This window comes from Amblyomma mixtum, chromosome 9 (genome assembly GCF_055824585.1).
Source record: "Amblyomma mixtum isolate Tamu chromosome 9, ASM5582458v1, whole genome shotgun sequence".
Classification (NCBI taxonomy): Eukaryota; Metazoa; Arthropoda; class Arachnida; order Ixodida; family Ixodidae; genus Amblyomma; species Amblyomma mixtum.
In genome coordinates, this window is record NC_143020.1 from 65,819,567 (window position 1) to 65,838,293 (window position 18,727).

At 48.4% G+C, this 18,727-nt stretch overlaps 1 protein-coding gene across 1 annotated transcript; it reads right to left on the minus strand.

The window, feature by feature from the left end:
• Positions 1 to 676: 676 nt before the first annotated feature.
• On the minus strand, positions 677 to 15,445 carry LOC149329411 (uncharacterized). Its single transcript, XM_089562210.1, has 5 exons — positions 15,135 to 15,445; positions 11,663 to 11,840; positions 8,089 to 9,327; positions 2,975 to 3,277; positions 677 to 811 (listed from the first exon to the last, which is right to left on the minus strand). Exons 1-5 carry the CDS (start codon positions 15,443 to 15,445, stop codon positions 677 to 679), a joined length of 2,166 nt encoding a protein of 721 aa, XP_089418336.1.
• Between the last annotated feature and the right edge of the window lie 3,282 nt (positions 15,446 to 18,727).

Consider the following 18,727-nt stretch of genomic DNA (forward strand, 5'->3'; position numbering starts at 1 on the left):
CAGCTGCTTTCTCCTTTCTGGGCGATGTATACACACCTACTACATCATCGGAGGAGTGAAATTCGCCGTTCGTTCTCGCTACAGCACAGACCTGCTCACTCTCCAAGTAAAAGACGCGTTAGAGAACTACACACCGGCTAATACCTCTGAAATGTAGCAGCATTCAAAATACCTCCACGAAAAAAGCTTTGACACGAGTTGCGGAAAAGTCGAACCTAAAACAAATTTCGGCCATGCCACACACAAAGTTTGTCAAAAAAAATTTTCCGTACCCTAATATCGATATGTGAGCTCGCCTGAAGGCCCTTGCTAAGAGGGTAAACGAGGCGGACAAGGCATATCTTAGCATGAATCGGTGAAATAATGTGTCATTTCAGAGAGAAATGCACAATAAAATAGCGTCCGAGCGCTCTAGTTCGGTGGTTGCCCACAACAGCACGCCTGTGGCTACCACAGGAGAAAGAGTATTCACGCTTTAGCCACGTATCGAAATATTTCACCCAGGCAAATATTGTCGCCTAGGCGAATGTAGGCATGTCCCTCACGCATGATGTTTTGCGTCGCCTACAAAAATTGCCTTGAATCAGGGTTCAACTCGTCGAAACTACGTGAAAGGAGTTGAAAAACTTCCAGCAGTCATTCTGACATGCTGGGACGTCGTAGCGTGCTTGAATCACTATGCCACCGTAGCGGTGGCCGTAGTTCCTGCTTTGAGCCAGGTGAAGTTGGTCATCAGTCGATGGTGCGGGCGGCACTGGAAGGCACTCTTGAAGTCTTCCACGGACGGCATGGCGATGTTGCAGATAGCCCTCTGGAGAGCGAATAGCGATAAAAGACATTCAGCATAACCATGCCTCCTAGCAGATTAACTCGGTAGATGTTGAGGACGATCTAAAACATCATAAAAAAATGCCATGCTCCGAAGCGGGCGTTTTGCAACTCAGCCTGTCCTTAAAGGGCAACTGCACCACTTTTTGAGAATTTCACTACATTAAACGATTAAAACCTATACAGGCTGTAGGTAAAGCATGGGAAGTGTTTTTACACTAGCATTCAAAAAATAGTGACGTAATCGATTATTGAATTTTGCGCTCCTCTTCAATGCCCCGGAGAAATGCGGGGAAGTTCATTGTGACGTCATGGAAGGTATGATTTCAAATTACCGCTGCCGTCAACTACACCCTGCCATGCCTCTTTGGATGCGGCCAAACGACGCTCGGTGGGTTTTGACTTCGGTGCCTTTAGTATTTTTCCTTCAAAACAGTTGTTTATGCCTTGTAAATGTGCCGATACCTTCGATGACGTCATCATGTGCCCCCCACTTGACGTTGGGCGCTGCGGAGAAGCTTGAAGGCCGTCGCAATTTTAATCAGCGATTTCGTCACCATTTCAAATGCCAGCCCAAAATGACTTCATATGCTTTAACTACAAATTTCACACATTCGACCTTCTTAAGCTCGTCGATTTCTAAAAACCTAGGCAGCTGCCCCTTAAGTTCCACATCGCTAGCGTTCCACAATGGGAGAAAGACGGGTAGGGTAAGAGGATGCAAAACGAACACAATTAGGCGGCAACGGAAAGTAGACGCAGGAGAGGATGTAACGTTTTAGAAAACGAGGGACGCAGGACACTAGGAACGGGAACGGTACCGGGGAGTACGAATGCGAACAGGCTTGTCTAGAGCGCTCGAGCTGTGCCATGTGGAGCAACAAGCAGCGGTTCTCACGGGTAAAGCTTGCGCTAGCGCTCAGCCACATAACTATATGAACGATAAAGGCACAAGTACCAGGCCTCCTGTAGTCTACTTAGTATTATGCAATCTCTGGAGCTTAGCTCTTTCCTGTCTGGAACGGGCAGCCTTCTATCCTCCCTTTGCTTGGCCATCTTCTTCCTTGAAGGAGAGTATTCCCCTTCCACTATCTTGCTTGCTCCATCGCCGTAGAGCGCTGGTCTTGATAATACTAGACGAGCAGTTCTGTCTGCGGCTTCATTGCCTCGATCCCCAGTATGTGCTGGGGTCCATGTTATTCTAACATGTCCATCTAAAACTGCACCTTCTATTAGTTCAGCCGCTTTCTTGCCGGAGGCCTGCGTGCCGTGCCGGAGATGGTCGGAACGGGGGCTGGTTGAAACAATAAAGTTATTCTGAACTCTAAACACCAGGCCTACTGTCAAGCAGCTGCGCTATGATTTCACCTTATTTGACCCGCAGCACATGGCTCCAGCTCTAAAGACAAGCTTCGTCATGTCTCCTCTGGAGTGTTGTTCCAGGTCGTAACCGCTCATGACAACCCCATCATCACACTTCGAATCACGCGTTTTCTGCACTCTAGGTTACTGTAATGAGCTGATACAGGATCAAGTAAACTGTTTCTTCAAGCTGAACCCACAAAAGGGCAGAGATGATTTGCCTCATGATGGCGGTAAGTTCATAAAACAGCCACGAACAAGGCTACAGGAACGGCTTTACTAAGCCATTCCTTTGTTCATTGCCAATGATAGTTACTAGTCTCAAGCTTTGGTTATTGCCAATGATAGTAGAGTCACTAGTCTCAAGATTTTGTTATTGCCAATGATTGTATAGCTGCTAGACTCAAGCTTCAGTCATTGCCAATGATAGTATAGCCACTAGTCTCAATCTTTGGTCAAGGCCAGTGACAGTAGAGTCACTAGTCTCAAGCTTTGGTCATGGTCAACAATAGTAGGGTCACTGTCTCAAGCTTCGGTCATTGCCAATGATAGTATCACTAGTCTCAAGCTCTGGTCATTGCCAATGATAGTCTGAAGTTTTGATCATTGCCAATGATAGCAGAGTCACTAGTCTCAAGCTTTGATCATTGCCAATGATAGTAGTCACTAGTCTCAAGCTTTGATCATTGCTAATGATAGTAGAGTCACTAGTCTCAAGCTTTGGTCATGGCCAATGATAGACAGTCACCAGCGAGTCCTGGGAATCGCCACTCTCGCCACGAACCTGGACTTTGAGCGTGCGGCCCGTATCACCGCAGTGGATGAAGCAGTTGAGGAGGAAGTACAGCTGTTCAGCGGGGACGCCGCGGAAAGTCTGCCTCTCGGTGCTAGTGCCCATGGCTAGGGCTTCGGGCAAACGCGGAATGGTGCTGGCCAGCCGCGCTGCCCACCCGGAGGCCATCAGCTCCCGAGTCTCTCGCCGAGTCTGGTCCGGCAGGAAGCCGCTCGCGTTGGCCATGGTCTCGTAGCGCACCAGGTCGGAGACCAGCAGTTCCAAGTCATGGTAGACCGCTTTTGTGGGATCGTGCTGGAGGTCACATGTAGCAATCGTACCCGGTGAATCATCAGTGGCATTTTTCAGTTAAAAAAAAAATGTCGACACTGCCTCAGTGCTCGACCTAAGAGCGTTCGTTAGCTACGGGATTCAAGTGTTTACATCGGTGTGCTCAGCAAACCTGTAGAAGACAGGAACCAAACATCCGCGGATGTTTCCTTTCCGGAAACATCCCTCTAAGTAGGGTGCCTCGATGGCCAGGAACGCGGACATCAAGGCACCCTACCTCTTAAGACACAAGTAGCACCATCTGACTAAATGATTTTGCACTATTATTGCGATTTACAGCCACCTTCTCTATAACGATATAACGATATTGTGATGCACACAGTTAATAACAGTTAATAACGATATAACGTTAATAAATGGACTAAGCACATTCCATTATTCCATTATTCCATAACGATGGAATAAGCACATTAATTATATTGCGAATAAGGCAGCATCACGTTTGTGTTTTCTACGGCGGAATTTTAGCCATTTACCAAGTAACTTAAAAACACAGCTGTATTTCAGTCATGTACGCTCCATACTTGAATATGGATGTGTTAGCTGGGACCCACACACATCTGAATGCGTAGGAAAATTAGAGAAAATTCAGAATAGGGCTTTTAGATTTGTTCTTGGTAATTATAATCGGCAAGTTAGTATGACGGAAAGCAAACGAAAACTTAACTGGCAAGAGATGAAGGACCGTAGAAGGTACATCAGATTGAAATTTTTCCATGAGATTTATTATTCAAAAACTGGCATAAACCGCGAACAATATATCCAGGCACCTCATTATATATCAAAGCGACTGGACCACTGCTTGAAGGTCAGGGAATTTTCTTGCAAGGGTGACGTCTTGCGTTATTCTTTTTTTGTTAGAACTGTTCGGGACTGGAACAGTTTGCCATCGAGCATTGTATGTATTACATCTAATGAAGCATTTTTCTATGCACTGCAATAATTGTTTTATACCTATAATGAAGTCTGTACCCCCCTGCTGTAATGCCCTGCGGGGCGATGCAGGTAACTAATAAATAAATAAATAAATAAATAAATAAATAAATAAATAAATAAATAAATAAATAAATAAATAAATAAATAAATAAATAAAGATATAAAGATAACAGTTAATAACGATAACGATTAACGTTAACGTTAACGATTAACGAATAACGATAATAACAGTTAACAACGATATAACGATATTGTGATGCACATAGGGGAAACGTGTGCATCACAAGATGAATCGTTTGACACCACCCGGAACCCCCTGCGACAAACGGTTAGACCGTAATGGTAGCCTGAAGGTCCTCGGAATGAACGGCATGGGGACGTAAAGGTCGTCGTTGCGAATCCCACACATACTTTGGGCTTCATCTCAATTACTATTTTATCCTCAGGAACATGCCATCATCTGACACCACTTCGACCATTCTGCGTCAAATGGGCGACCCCCCAAATTTTATGCAGATGATGGTCCCAGAAACAGCGCTTGTGTTTTCTCCTTTCTTCGTCTGTGGCTGCATGCTTTGACGCTGCTCCTTTTCTTAGGTTCAAAAAGAAACCGATCAGTGACTCTAAAGACCGACAGCCTATGGCGCAATCTAACGAAGCGTGCAATGATATCTGAATCAACGTTACTAGAACAAACTCAGTCTCACAGCTCCGCCCGGAGACTCGAGAGCTGTCCCAAGTGGCGGTCGCGCGAACTAGTGGCGCTGCGATCGAGTCTTGCTCCCTCGTCGCTAGCCCTGCTGCGCCCTTTTTAAACGCGCGCTCGCGGCAGCCGCTTTGTGTCGTCTGCTTCGCAGTTAATTTTTGTTTGCATTTTGCGACATCGGGCCTCTTCATACCGACCTGCCTGGCACCGAGGTGCAGTAGCGGATATCGCAACGATGACTCAACGGTGGTGGTGTAAAACATTTATTTATACTATATACAGAGGTATTGCTTGGACCGTGCCTGAAGGGCCCGGCCCTCACAATCACTAGGAGGGATCCCTAGTCCGGGACCCCTGTGGCCTCCGCGGCGGCCCGGGCTCTTGTCACCAAGGCTCGTTGGTCCTGGAGAGTTGAGCAGCCGAGCAGGGCAGCCTCCCAGTCCTCTCGGGTGGGGTGGGGGTGGGGTGGGAAAGCCGGATTGGCAAGGCATGCCCACACCATGTGATACGTGTCCGCAAACACTGCCCCACAGTGTGGACACTCGCCCGAAAAGGCCGAATTGAAATATTTGAGCACTGCCGGGCACAGTACCGTGTTGGTGCAGAGGCGAAGTAGCCAACGCTCCTCTGCCTTATTGAGGCCTTTACAGGGAGGTGGGTATCGGCCGTGAGCGTTTTGATACAGGAGAGAGATCTCCCGAAAAGTAATAGCCGGATTAAAACCAGTAGCCGGATCAGGCGGCGAGAGAGGCGATGCCCGGTGGTTAAGCGCGCGGGCGGTAGTGTCCGCTACCTTATTTCCCTCTATCCCCGCATGTGCTGGGGCCCAGATGATGGTGCGCCGGGTTGGGAAATCCCGGTACTGACATCTGTGTAAAATTTGGAAAGCACGATCTGGAATTTGGCCCTGTTCAAAATTGCGGCAAGCTTCTCTTGAGTCGGTGATAATGACTCGGGACGCTGGATCCGCAGCTGCAAGTGCGATAGCAACTTCCTCCGCGAATGTAATGTTGGGGGCACGGAAGGTGAGGCCCTGAACTGGGTTGTTTTGGTGGACAACGGCAGCCATGTACCAACCCCCATGGTGTGGACTTGCCGCGTCCGTGTAAAATACCCCTGGTCGAGCACCATACTGCTTGGAAATGGCCTCCGCTCGCGCGAGGCGGCGGCCATCATGGGCGTCTTTTGTCATGTTATTGGGGAGGGGGCGAACCTTTAGTGCGAAGCGCCAGGCCTCGGGCATGGATACCCGCTTCTCCTCTTGGGTTGTGTAATTTATGTGGAGGCGGGTCAGTAGGCGGCTACCCGCACGTGTTTTGCTTAACCGCAACGGACCGTCATTTCTTCGGGCCGCCGAAAGATCACATCGAGTTTAAAAAATGGGAGCGTGCACTTCACAGAAAGGATCGCAAATTGACTTCGAAATGCAAAGTTTGTGATATGCATTTCGAAGAAGAAGACCTTCTAAAGCTCTATCGCCATGTAGTTCAAGGTAAGGAAGTGCTTTTGGAGAGAGGGAAATGGATGCTGGTTCCAGGAGCTCTCCCGAGGCTGTTTCCATCATTGCCGGCGCATATTTCGAAGCCGAAATGCACTACGCCGAAGAGAAAGCCTCCAATGGATCGCGTTGCCCAGTGTGTCGCGACAGCAGTGCTACGAGGTAACTTGGAGGATTCCGAGAGCGCATCAGTGCATTCCGAACCGGACAGCTACGCTGCAGAAAGTGATTTTAATCTTGACCGTCTGGAGTCCGCAGCATTACCGACAACGCAGTGGCAATTTGAATATTTTCGTGCTGACAAAACCGACGAAAGATGCGGCATATTTTACACTCGCCGTCTAGTGCAGGGGAACTTTCTTGTTGAGAAGACCATTGTGATTGATGAGCGGATATCATGTACTGTGAACGCGTATAGCAAGCTGCACAAGAAGGTCTCATATCACGTTAAGAGTGTTTCTGACGTAGAAGCTCTTTTGAAACAGGTCGATGAAAGGAAATTGTGTGAGCGAGCCACAAGTCAAAGCTCATGCGGAGATACGAGATATCACTTGAACTGCTCTGTCATAACGTCGCGGCGAGTTTGTCCTTATTGCTTAAGGCTGCGCAGACGAATTCGGGAAGTAAAAAATTGAGAAAAAATACAACATGTTTTAGACAACCTGGAGGAATCGGGTGTCCCTCCTTCGGGGTGCTCCGATCACCACGAAGAGGTGACAGCCAGAGTTGTGAAGTTTTATGTTGTGATGCGAATGCACTTCTATTGCAGAAAAAAAGAACCGCGACATGGAGCTTACAGAAAAAGTCAGAGTTACAAGGAAAAAGGCCAAGTTACTTTGATCGATTTCATTTCCTCCTTATGTGCAGGTTTGACCATCAATTTTGGTTTTAAATATTATTTCTGTGTATAGATTGTTTTGCATATGCGAATTATATTGCTTAAATGCTTCTGTCACATGTGCAATCATGCGACACATGTGACCCGTTATTATATAATAATGGGTGTCTAAAAAATGACTGATGGATTTTGAAAATCAATAAAAAAAGACGAAATGAGATAGAATTGTAAAATCAGGGAATTTCATCCCTTCAAAATTCAAATTTAGTTTACAGTTCCACCAACAAGTGGTGAGTATTTTCTTTGGAAACTGCGCCTCGTTTCAACAAAACTGTGTTCCAGACGGTGGAACTCTAACACAATAAACACCCACTGTTCAACGGAGTAAACAGTATTGGTACAGCGGAATTGAAATCTCAATAGCACACGCTATCAGCTTGACGGCAAACTACGGAATGACGAGCTCAAATATGCTCCGTTTTAGCTATACACGTTACAGATCGCCTGCAGCGCCACCTGTTGGTGGAAATGTAAACTAAATATGAATTTTGAAGGGATAAAATTTCATGATGTCCTAAGCGTAAGGCCGCAAACAATACAATTCTATCTCATTCCATTTTTTTTATTGATTTTCAAAATCCATCAGTCATTTTTGGGGCAGCCGTTGCATGCCCTTTGCGATGTTTATGTGTGCAATGTTTATATGTAAATAAGGATGTAATAAATTATATAGAGTTTGTTCTAGTAGCGTTGATCAGAATGTGGCGCCATCTAACGAAGAGTGCAACAGTACTTACCGAAAACCGTTCGTTGTAGAAGAAAACAAAACGCGCCAGAATGGCTAACTGCTTGCAGATCATGGTGCCTAGAATAGCCGCATGTACGGCCAGCGGATGCCTTGCGTCGTACAGCGGCGGTGTCGCGACGAAGTTCTGGACGATGACCTCTCTAGCCACAAGTATGCGGTACTCGTGAAAGCTGGAAATGCCCGGAGCGTGGAGTAGGACTGGCTCCGGCTTTCGCATGAGCTTCTTCAATGCATCGGCTCCACTGCTGAGGGCACCCAGGAACGCGTCGAAGAAGCCAGCGCTGGCGTCGACCCGTACGTAGGCATACGCCCTGTCCAGGAACTCCCAGGTGATGGTCATGTTGTAGGCGTTGGAGGAAACGCGCTGCGCGACGACGGAGAAAAGTCGGTGGAAAGCGGCGCCGTAAACGCGTTGCATATCGTTGGCGGCTAGCACCGATAGCCGCAGCATCCTCCACGTGTTAATCGGGTCTCGTTGGGTGTCGTGCTCGATCTTCCATTTGGCCAGTGGCATCAACAACTCCAGCGCTTCCAGGCACTTGTCGTAGTGGTGGATTAGCTCCGCGTTCCCCCAGCCTATATCGTCTAGCATGCTGGCCGTGAGATAGCGGGAGACGAAAGGTGACAGAACCCAAACCACGTACGCACCCAGGAATAGCTTGAAGCCCTCAGTGAATTTGGCGTTGCTGAGGTGAGTCGCGTTGAGCTCATCGAACAGTTTGGGCTGCATGTTTACGATCTCGTCATCGGGCCACCTCTGCGTGTCGTCCGGGAGATGGGCATTTATGGCTTGCCGGAGTTCGGGGTCGTTGAGCTTGTGGAAGGCGGGAACGTCGTAGGGGTCCCACAGAAGGTGCACCTGTCGGGCTATTCTCCGGTGTGCGACCGTCACCTCCTCGATCATGGTCGAGTACGACTGTCCGGTGCCCCCGACGATCTCCGCGCATCGCCTCAAGTAATCGTCGTGTCTGCCTCGGGCTATGAGCAGCTCGAAGTCCCGGATCCACTCGGTGCAGCGCTGGTCTAAGGTCGTGTAGATGGTGCTCTCGTACGTGCGCGTCGGATGGGGGCCGATGTAGAAGGCCCAGAACACGTGTATGCCAAAGTGAAGGGAGGACTTCACCAGGATGTGGAGGAGTGCTGCTCGCGTGGCCGTGGACTTCTGAGGCCAGGGAAGACCCAGCTCGAGCAGCACCTTGCGTAGGGACCACGTGTTCTTGTGGCCCCTCTGTTGTCAGAAATAAATTAAAGAGCAAAACAATGAGGCAGCGTATGAGTATCCAGCGTTAGTAATATGGAACGAATATTGCGTCATTAGCCATCTTCGCTCTATCCGGTAAAACTTTTTCCTTATATCCGGAAATCTACTTTTTGCAAGACGACAAATCGTGTGACACCACTTCGAATGCCCATGTCAATTAGTTTGGCCGTAATGGATTTGAAGTTTCAAGAAGTCACGGTTTGGGAAACCAAAGGTCGTCGGTGGAAATCCCTGTGATGGGCTACGCTTCGATTCGACTAGTGATCTTATGCTCCGCAACGCGCTGAATCGTTTGCTACCACTCCGAACATTGTACACTGATTATGTGGTCCACAATCTCTGCACCAATGGTGCCACCTACTAGTCCCACTAAATGACCTTGTGTTTCAAGTTAACGCGACCATGAGTTGTGATGGTGTTAGAGCCAACGCTCTGAAATTCTACGCGACAGGCTTCAGGCAAGCAGCTTGCGAACGCTAACGGCCGCGTGTCGTGTAAACGTTCGGATGCGCCAGTCGATCGCGCTGCTTGCATCATACTGTGGGTGCTGAAATTCCCTGGAAAGCGATTGCAAACTGGAAAGTGATTGCTAAGTTTTTTTCCAAGGTAACTGTACGTTTCAGCACCAGGCTTCGATTGAAAGCGGAGTAAAAATTCAACGTACTGTGCCCAATAGAATCGGTGGAATGTATTTTGCAAATTTTTGGCTAAGGGTAGTTCATTTGTGCAGCACTGCCCTTCCATAGCGACTAAAAATATTTCTGCACTGACCTAAACAAAAGTTCCTCGTAGGCTTCTTTGTAAAGGGTACAGGAAATATGATGATGAACGCCTTAATTCACCGGTGACCATAAGGCTGCTTACGTGTGGAGATGCGAAATCATTACTGTCCCTGGGTGCATTGCTTGCGCGTAATGTTTGTACATGCATTAAGATGCTTTTTTACGAGTTTGTGTTTGCGTGCTGGTCGAGCACTAGGGCCAAGTGTGGAAATAAAATCAAAGTTTTCCTATTTGTGCAAGCTTAGTGTTCCCTCTCAAACTGCAGTCACCCTTGCCCCTGCGTAACATAGTTGATGCCGTATAGACGACATTAAACGCCACCATGCCACCAGGATGAATTGGAATGACAAAAAAGACACTTTTACTAGCTGAGGCTGATATATTACATTAACCCTGCAGCATTAATGAGGTGTAGCAGGCGAATGACAGAAATAAGACTAATACAATAAGACAGCAATAAGACTAAGCAATAAGACAATAAGGCGAACGACAGCAGTAATAAATATATAACAAACTTTCAGTGCGTTCCGCTTGCTATTAGCTTACATGCTGGATTTTTCTTTAAAAGGACGGTTGGTGATTAGGGGGACCCGCCGCGGTGGCTCAGTGATTAGGTCGCTCGGCTGCTGAGCCGGAGTAGCCGGGTTCGAACCAGACTACGCGTTAGCATTAGTGCATGCGGGTGGCATGATGCATCCCATCAATCACTGTGGGACACTTCCCTCTCCACTCGTCTGACCCAATACAGCAATCAGAGCGCACCACGTCGTACCGCTTCGTCCTCCTCCCGACCCCTCAACTGTGATTGGTGTCAGTGGTTTTTCTCCCACCGCACGTCGCGCCCCACAAACTGACCATACATTCTCTGTTCCGTGTGCCTTCTCTCTCCCTCCTTTCTTCGTTCTCTCACTCTCTCCCCTAAGGCTCTCTCACCGGGCTGTTTTCTGCTCCCCACCCGATCAGGAACCCAATCCTAATGCGATCTATACCTTTAAAGATTTTACAACGTATTATCAAGACAGTCATCTCCTTTACCCGCGCCCATGTAAAGGCCTCAAGAAGGCGGATGGGCGGCTCCTTCTCCGCGTTCTCTGCAACACATTGCTGTGCCCGGCTGAACTAAATATTTTGACTCCTTCTTTAGCTGCAGCTGCCCGCACTGTAGTGCGGTGTCTTCAGACACCTATCACATGGTGTGGGCCTGCCCCTCCAACCCGGCTATTCCCCCATCCCCAAGCCAACCCGGGAGGACTGGGAGGCGATCCTGCTCGGCTGCCGTAACTTACAGGCCCAACAAGCCTTAGTCGGGCGCGTCCGGGCGGCTGGCACCGCCACTGGGGTCTCAAACTAGGTACCTCCACCTAGAGTTTGTAAGGATCGGTCCCTTACGTGCTGATCCAAGCATACCCCTGTCCCTTTGCAGCCTAATAATTTTTTTCACCACCCACCCCCGAGTGTTCACACGCCACCACGCCGGGCAAATTTCTCGCTAGCGCAATAAAAAAAGACGGTTATCTCACCCGACTGAGACACTTCAGCAGCATGGCCGAGGCCTTGTCCCGAACCTTGACCGAGCGCTTGGGCACCGGGCGCAGCAGCAGGTTCTTGAAGACGTGGCCTTCGAAGGCGCTCTTGTACTTGTCCAGCGGCGATCTGTAGCGGCGCTTCAGGCTCGTGTCCCAGCGTCCGCAGACATGCCTGCATACGAGTGACGGGACGGGCCAAGACTCACACCCTGCATACGTTTCGCTGAATCGATGAACGTGTAGCGGTTCACTGTCATGCAGCTTACAGAGAAGACCTACCAGACGGAAACTGCTTCAAACTTGTGCCTCGAGATACTAATCCGTACTGCGGCATCACAGTTAATTACATAATGGGCTATTGCCAAATGCTTTGAAGCTCGTCAACTCACACTAGTATTCCGTTCACAGCCCTCGTCTTTGCTTGCTTTCCGTTTCATCTTTTGTGCCGGAGGCTTGTCTTTTCAGTCATCCCCCCATCCGGCCTCTTTCTCTATCGCTATCGATCGGACCCTTCCTGTCCAAACTGCCCCTGTATCTATGCGGACCTGGCCCACTGCCTCTTCTATTGCCCAGCTGCTCAGCAGTCGGGTTCCTACCCTCCACCTTCTCTATCCATCACCACCTGGCTCGACTGGCTTGGCGCTGAAAGGGAGGAAGAACAGCGACTTGTGGTCACCCAGGCGGTCGACATGCTCGACCTGTAAATTGTGGCCGAATAAAGGTCTACTACTACTACTTTTTTCAATAAGGTTTATAGACTGTCTATTGACAAATTCTAAAGAATGGTCTGTAAGCAATACAAATCCTATACATAGACGGATTACAGACAATCTGTAGATTTACAGCTATGCATTTTAGTACACGTTTTTCTATAGACAGTCTATAGACTACGAATTGACCAAAATAAGTATCTACAGGAAGGCAATATAGTCTATAAAAAGTCTATAGACTGTATACAGACCATTTTTACATGGGATTAAGTTGTCAGATTACGCACCTGTCTTTACCGCAGCTGTACCTTACCTAGGACCTTATTACTTAAGGAAGAAGAACTGCCGATTGATTAGAGATATTTCGAATCCCTTGTGCTACATATTGCCACATTCCTGGACATTCTCGTGGCGCCGTCTCCTGGCCGAACTGTCTTAACCGCCATCCTGGCTAGCCTTAGCCATGGTGGCGGGCGGGGCTTCTTCGTCGTCTCTTCTTCGGGTTCCGCTCGGGAGTTCGCTGCTACCTGGCGCTGTTCAGTAAAACGTGACCTGGCTGTCCCGACTGTATAGCCGTGACAATATAAAACCAAATAACCTCGCACTGCATCGGTAGGATGCATATATGCGGGGCCCTCAAGAAAGCTCCGACAACAAGCATCCGTAGGGATGGGCAGGAAATAATAAGGTACGTTAAAGAAATCAGTTACGAAAAAAACCGGCTCATTTTGTTATGCGCCATACTGCGTTACAAACGGACAATTTGTGGTGCTTGAAGGTCCCTTCGGAGATGCGGTACAAAACACACCTAAGGATCTTCCAAATACTTTCAAGTCATGAGGTGCTTCTAGTTTCGAATTGCGGCAAGGCCCTTATTTCTTAACTTTTCATTCTGTTTTCATTTCATTTCGTCCTGACGTCAATCGGGACAGAATCAACAGGCTGGAAAGCAAACGATGATTCACACAGGCATGGCCATGATGCAGACTGCAGTCTGTTTTCGGTGCCGCCGCGCTATAGCCACCCTACAGTCGCAGTATGCAATCCGGCAAGAAACGGGACAAGGTTCCGCCAGTTAGTCACATAACCAACGCATAGTTTCTCTCCTGAGATGGAATTAACACCGATAATGCTCGTCAGACATGTCAAGCATCCCAAGCAGCGCAGCTAATCGGCCAAATACTGGAAATATATTGGTAGAGGCCAGTTCTACAAAGGACCACAATAAAACCATTCATTTGAAATACTGAGTCGATTATGTTGCCTGGGATGTTGTCCTGTTCCTTCGTCGGCGCAGATCACAGTACAGTACAGTACAGTACAGAGTACAGTATGTGCATTTGTGTAAGGCATCATCATCATCATCACCATCAGCCTGACTACGCCCACTGCAGGGCAAAGGCCTCTCCCGTGTCTCTCCAGTTAATCCCGTTCTTTGCCAGTTGCGGCCCCTGTGTCCCCGCAAACTTCTTAATCTCATCCGCCCAACTAACTTTCTGCCCTTCCCTGCTACGTTTGCCTTCTCTTGGAACCACTCCGTTACCCTTAAGGACTAGCAGTTATCTTGCCTTCGCATTACATACCCTGCCCAAGCTCATTTCTTCCTCTTGATTTCGACTAGGATGTCATTAACCCGCATTTGTTCCCCCCCCCCCCCCCACTCCGCCCTCTTCCGATCTCTTTATGTTGCACCTATCATTTTGCTTTCCATAGCTCGCTGCGTTGTCCTCAACTTAAGCTTAACCCGCCTTGTTAGCCTCCACGTTTCTGCCCCATATATCGGTGAGTATCGGTAAGATACAGCTGTTGTATACTTTTGTATGTTGTAAGGCATCATAGGCGTGCTTTACCACGACTAGTGTTACATCACCTCCATAGCATGCGTCACACATCTCCATGAATACTAGCTCCCGTTCACCCCGCGACCTGTGGCCAGGGGTAGGAATCTTCCATATGCGCCATTCTGCGGCAAATACAGACGTCAGCGCCATATTCCTCCCATAGCGGCCGGATGGAAGTCAACTGGAGCGTCATATCGTCGTCATGACAACGGTATCCAGCAGAAAAAGAGTTCATCCCTGAGCGTGATTCGAACCACCGCTGTCAAAAACAGAGCAACTTCGTATCCTGGTCGCTTAGTCAATTCGACCGTGGCCGGAGCCTCATCGCACTACGTGCGTATGCAGGAATCATTCAAATTTAAGCATTCCAAGCATCAGTTTACCTCCGGTTCGCCAGGTGCGCTGAAGTAGTTGAAACCGAAACTAGGCGGAGTTTCCGACCCTTGCTGTGGCCTCTGGAGGCGATGCCCAAACCTTCCCATGGAGAGTGCTGTGGACGTAACCAAAAACTTCAAGGTCACTGCGGCGACCCAAATTGGAGCAATGCGACAGCAAAACGTCTACACACTATATCGACGTCCGTGGCTGTTCTGTCGTCCATGTACTATACTGACGTTCATTTCGATTTTGAAGTCTAAGCGTGTTTTTTCGCGTTGTTTCACGTTTAGTTAATTCCCCAATTACACCTCATGAACCGAATTTTTCCCACGGCAGCATTTTATCACACACACTGTTTGCCACAATCACTCTTTCAGACATTTATCTTCAGAGAAAGACGTAATCATGCGGACAAAATTCGCGGAAAAAAATTTGCGGTCAAGTTTTGCGGGCACATTTTGTGTACAATTTTTTCTGACGCCCCAGAGTTAAGTAATGCTTTCGCATTAATAAGAACAGAATAAGAATCGGGCTCACTGGTAGAAGTCGTCGCACGGGTGCACGCTGGTGTCGCGGGAGCGTTCCAGGTCTTCGTCTAGCGAGAAGTGGCGCCTCTTCAAGTCCTCCACTCGCTGCAGCAGCAGCGCCGGGGCCGCCAAGAGCGTCGCTGACGTCACGAGGACACCGGCGAGCACGAAGAAAGAGTAGCGCACGCAGGACGCGGCGTGGGACTTGTCCACGGGAGGCGCCCGAGGGATGGCCCTCACCACCGACTCCTGCTGGGTAGCACGACAGTGTCGACGTGGAGGCGGCCAAGGCATATGCACGGCACTCGCGTCACGCCGCATGGCAGGCCCCGGATGGAATCTCAAGGTGTCCGCGTGCCACCGGTTCGGCTAGCACTGCTCCGTTAGGCTTATGCTCTCAAGAGGACCGAAGAAAGCGAGGGTCCGAACCGGCCGCCGTACAACGCTTCTTCTTCTCCTCATGCTCTCGTGCACTCGCGAAGCGCTTGACACCAGTAAAGGCGCCATCTGCAGCTCGTAAAGCGGGATAGTTGTTGTTCTTGTAGCCTTTGACAGAATGGCACATACCCACACTGGGGGATCGGCGAGGAATCGGGAGGTAAAGGTTGGCATTCACCTGTACGTAGTAAAGGCTAAAGAAAAGCACACGGGAGAGGAACACCAGGCGAGTCTACCACAAGAAGGGCAGGGAAAGGATGAAAAAAAAATAATAATCATTTTGTTTGCGCCAAGGCTTTTCACGACCGAGCAAAAGAGGAGGACGAGCGATGAATGAGGTAGAGTCCATGCTAATATTTTCTTTTCGTTTTTTTTACTTTTTATTTTTTTATTATTATTATTTTTATTTTTTATTTTTTTATTTGTTTCCATTTTTCTGATTATCAAACTTTTAATTTATTATTATTATTATTATTTTTTCTGTCTCTCTTTCAGTCAATACAAAATTGAACCATTCCAGATGTTGCATTCAAATTTGCACATAATGCCGTCCTCCCATCTTCGATCTCCCTGCTAACCGGTCCCCTTTCGTTGCGTCGTCCAATCTGTCAGCCTATACCCTATTAATACTCCTTTTCCTCTAAAACTGCTAATCTTTCCAACAGTTCACCGCCTGTGTCTTGGCCACTCCCCCGTAGTGGGTATGTGCCATTCTACTTGAGGCCAACCAACCAACCAATATGCTTCACTCTCCAAGTCAGACTTCTCGGAGAAGGTAATTAATATGGAGAGGAAAACGGAAAAAAATTTGCAGGAGGCACTTAAGCTCCACCTTAAAGGTATGACGCGAGAGCTTCAGGTGGTGAACGCCTGTATGAAACATCGCTTAACCAAGCCATAAAATTGTGCCTGCGTGGCATATAAGGAGCATGTATGACTCGGACTGAAACGGAGCTGTGTCACGGTATTGTGGACGGCTTGATGTTTCATTGGTGTCGAAGTTATATTTAATCGGGCCAACCTGCCCACCACTGCACTCTCCGTAAGTTCGGAGGGGGAGGAGCGACAAACTTCTCCACCCCGCGTGCCAAAGATGAGGTTGGACTGCTGACTGGATATAGGAGCCACGCCTGATTAGCCGTTGACCGCGTCGCGACATGCTTGCGAACAACCGGCGCCGTGGCCACCTCGCCCGCAAGAGAAAAAGAAACGCAAGGCATGCACGAACTTTGTGACAAGCAGGAGGGTTCGATTCCCCTCAGCATTTCATCTCAGTTGAGAAGCTCGAGTTGGAAACTTCTCCCAAATCGGCCATGTCACGTGACTTCGCACAACCCTACGACCAATCTCTGCCCGGCCAAGTCAGCTGCCAGCTAGCCCTTGCCAGAGCCATGCTAGTGATTTTTCGCTCACAGCGTCGACGTCGACAACATCTACACCGGGTTTTCTGGAAAAAGGGGGCGCTTTTAGCGCTGTCGCCTTAATATTTTGATAGAGTGACACATAGAACCAACTTTCAACAAGAAGCCGCACCTATGGCTGTAGGGAAATATTGCGAATCCATGCCCAATAGGTGCTGGCGGAGTGAATCACCCCAGGAGGGTGTTTAAGGGAGGCGTAGCGCGAAATAAGACAGAGACGAGAGAGACACAAGACACAGGACCAGCGCTGGTCCTGTGTCTTGTGTTTCTCTCGTCCCTGTCTTATTTCGCGCTACGCCTCCCTTAAACATGCTTTACCAACTGGCTCAGAACACCACTATGCCCAGGAAGGCGTGTTTGGTGGTGTGCGATGTGCGCTGAGAGCGGAACAGCTTAGTTGGACAATCATCCGCCGAAATCAGGACACCCTCAATAACCGTTTCCATTCGCATGTCTCTTCCAAATCTGCTTGAACATTGCATTCGCTCTGTGTAGAAACTAAATGAGATTTCTGAGCTACTTTGGTTCAGGAGAAGTGACCGCGGCCTGTTATTTTTCTTGAAGCTGGAAGGGTGGCGGTTGAGTGAATCGCTACAGTAAAGGTTTGTTTGCATTATCATGCAACGGGAGCCAGAAGTGGGTAACACTGGCACAAGACAAACCGAATTCAATACCACCGCGCTTTCTGTCCTACGTGACTTTGCTTTCGAGCACAAGTCCTCTACATGTTTTGTTTTCGAAAGGGGGACCTGGACTAGAATATCAGGAAGGTACAATTAGCTCAGGTTAATCGTTGTCAAAAACGTGAGAATAAATGCCTTCGTGATTTATTTATTTTCTATTTTTGATAAAACCACTGCACAATGCATTTCGCTCGGAACCGAGGTATCATATGCAAAGTATATTTCATGGCCGATAATGAAGAACTGCTCCACCTGAAAAAAAAACAAACAAAAAAACAAAGTGACAGCCCTTGGACCTAGACAGAGTGAGAGAGGGAATGAGAAAGAGAGAATTTGATTACAAGAAAGGCGGAGAAGCTAGCTAGACGAAATGTGATTCCATGGTGCTATCGTTATAATTAATTCGCTATTCTATTTTACTCCATTTTTGTTGTTTCGCTTGTCTGTCTTACACTTAATAAACCAGCCCCCCCCCCCCCCTATTCGATAACTACGTCGAAGTCTAAAATGGAAGGCTCAAGAACTTACGAACGAACAACTCGAGCAGTCGGGAGGCCTGACGGCACTACAACACTACAAGATTCCCTGGCACAAACTATTCAAAACTGGAGAAAACACTTAAGCTCCGCCTTAAGGGTATGTACGCAATATCGTCAACGGTTAATTGCAATATATGCAGAAGGTCATTCTTCACTTTACATTCATAGGTCCTGGTAGTCCCCATACCACTCCTGGCGCCACGGTGGCTCAGTGGTTAAGGCGTTCGTCTATGGAGCCGGAGTACCCGGGTTCGAACCCGACCGCGGCGGCCGCGTTTCGATGGAGGCGAAACGCAAAGGCTCCCGTGTGCTATGGGATGTCAGTACACGTTAAAGATCCCCAGGTGGTAGAAATTATTCCGGAGACCTCCACTGCGGCGCCTTTTTCTCTCTTTCTTCTTTCACTCCCACCCTCCTCCCTTCTCTTACGGCGTGGTTCAGGTGTCCGCCGAGATGTGAGACAATTACTCCACAAAATTTCCACAAAAATTAATTTTCCAATTTTAAACTGTCAGTGGGACA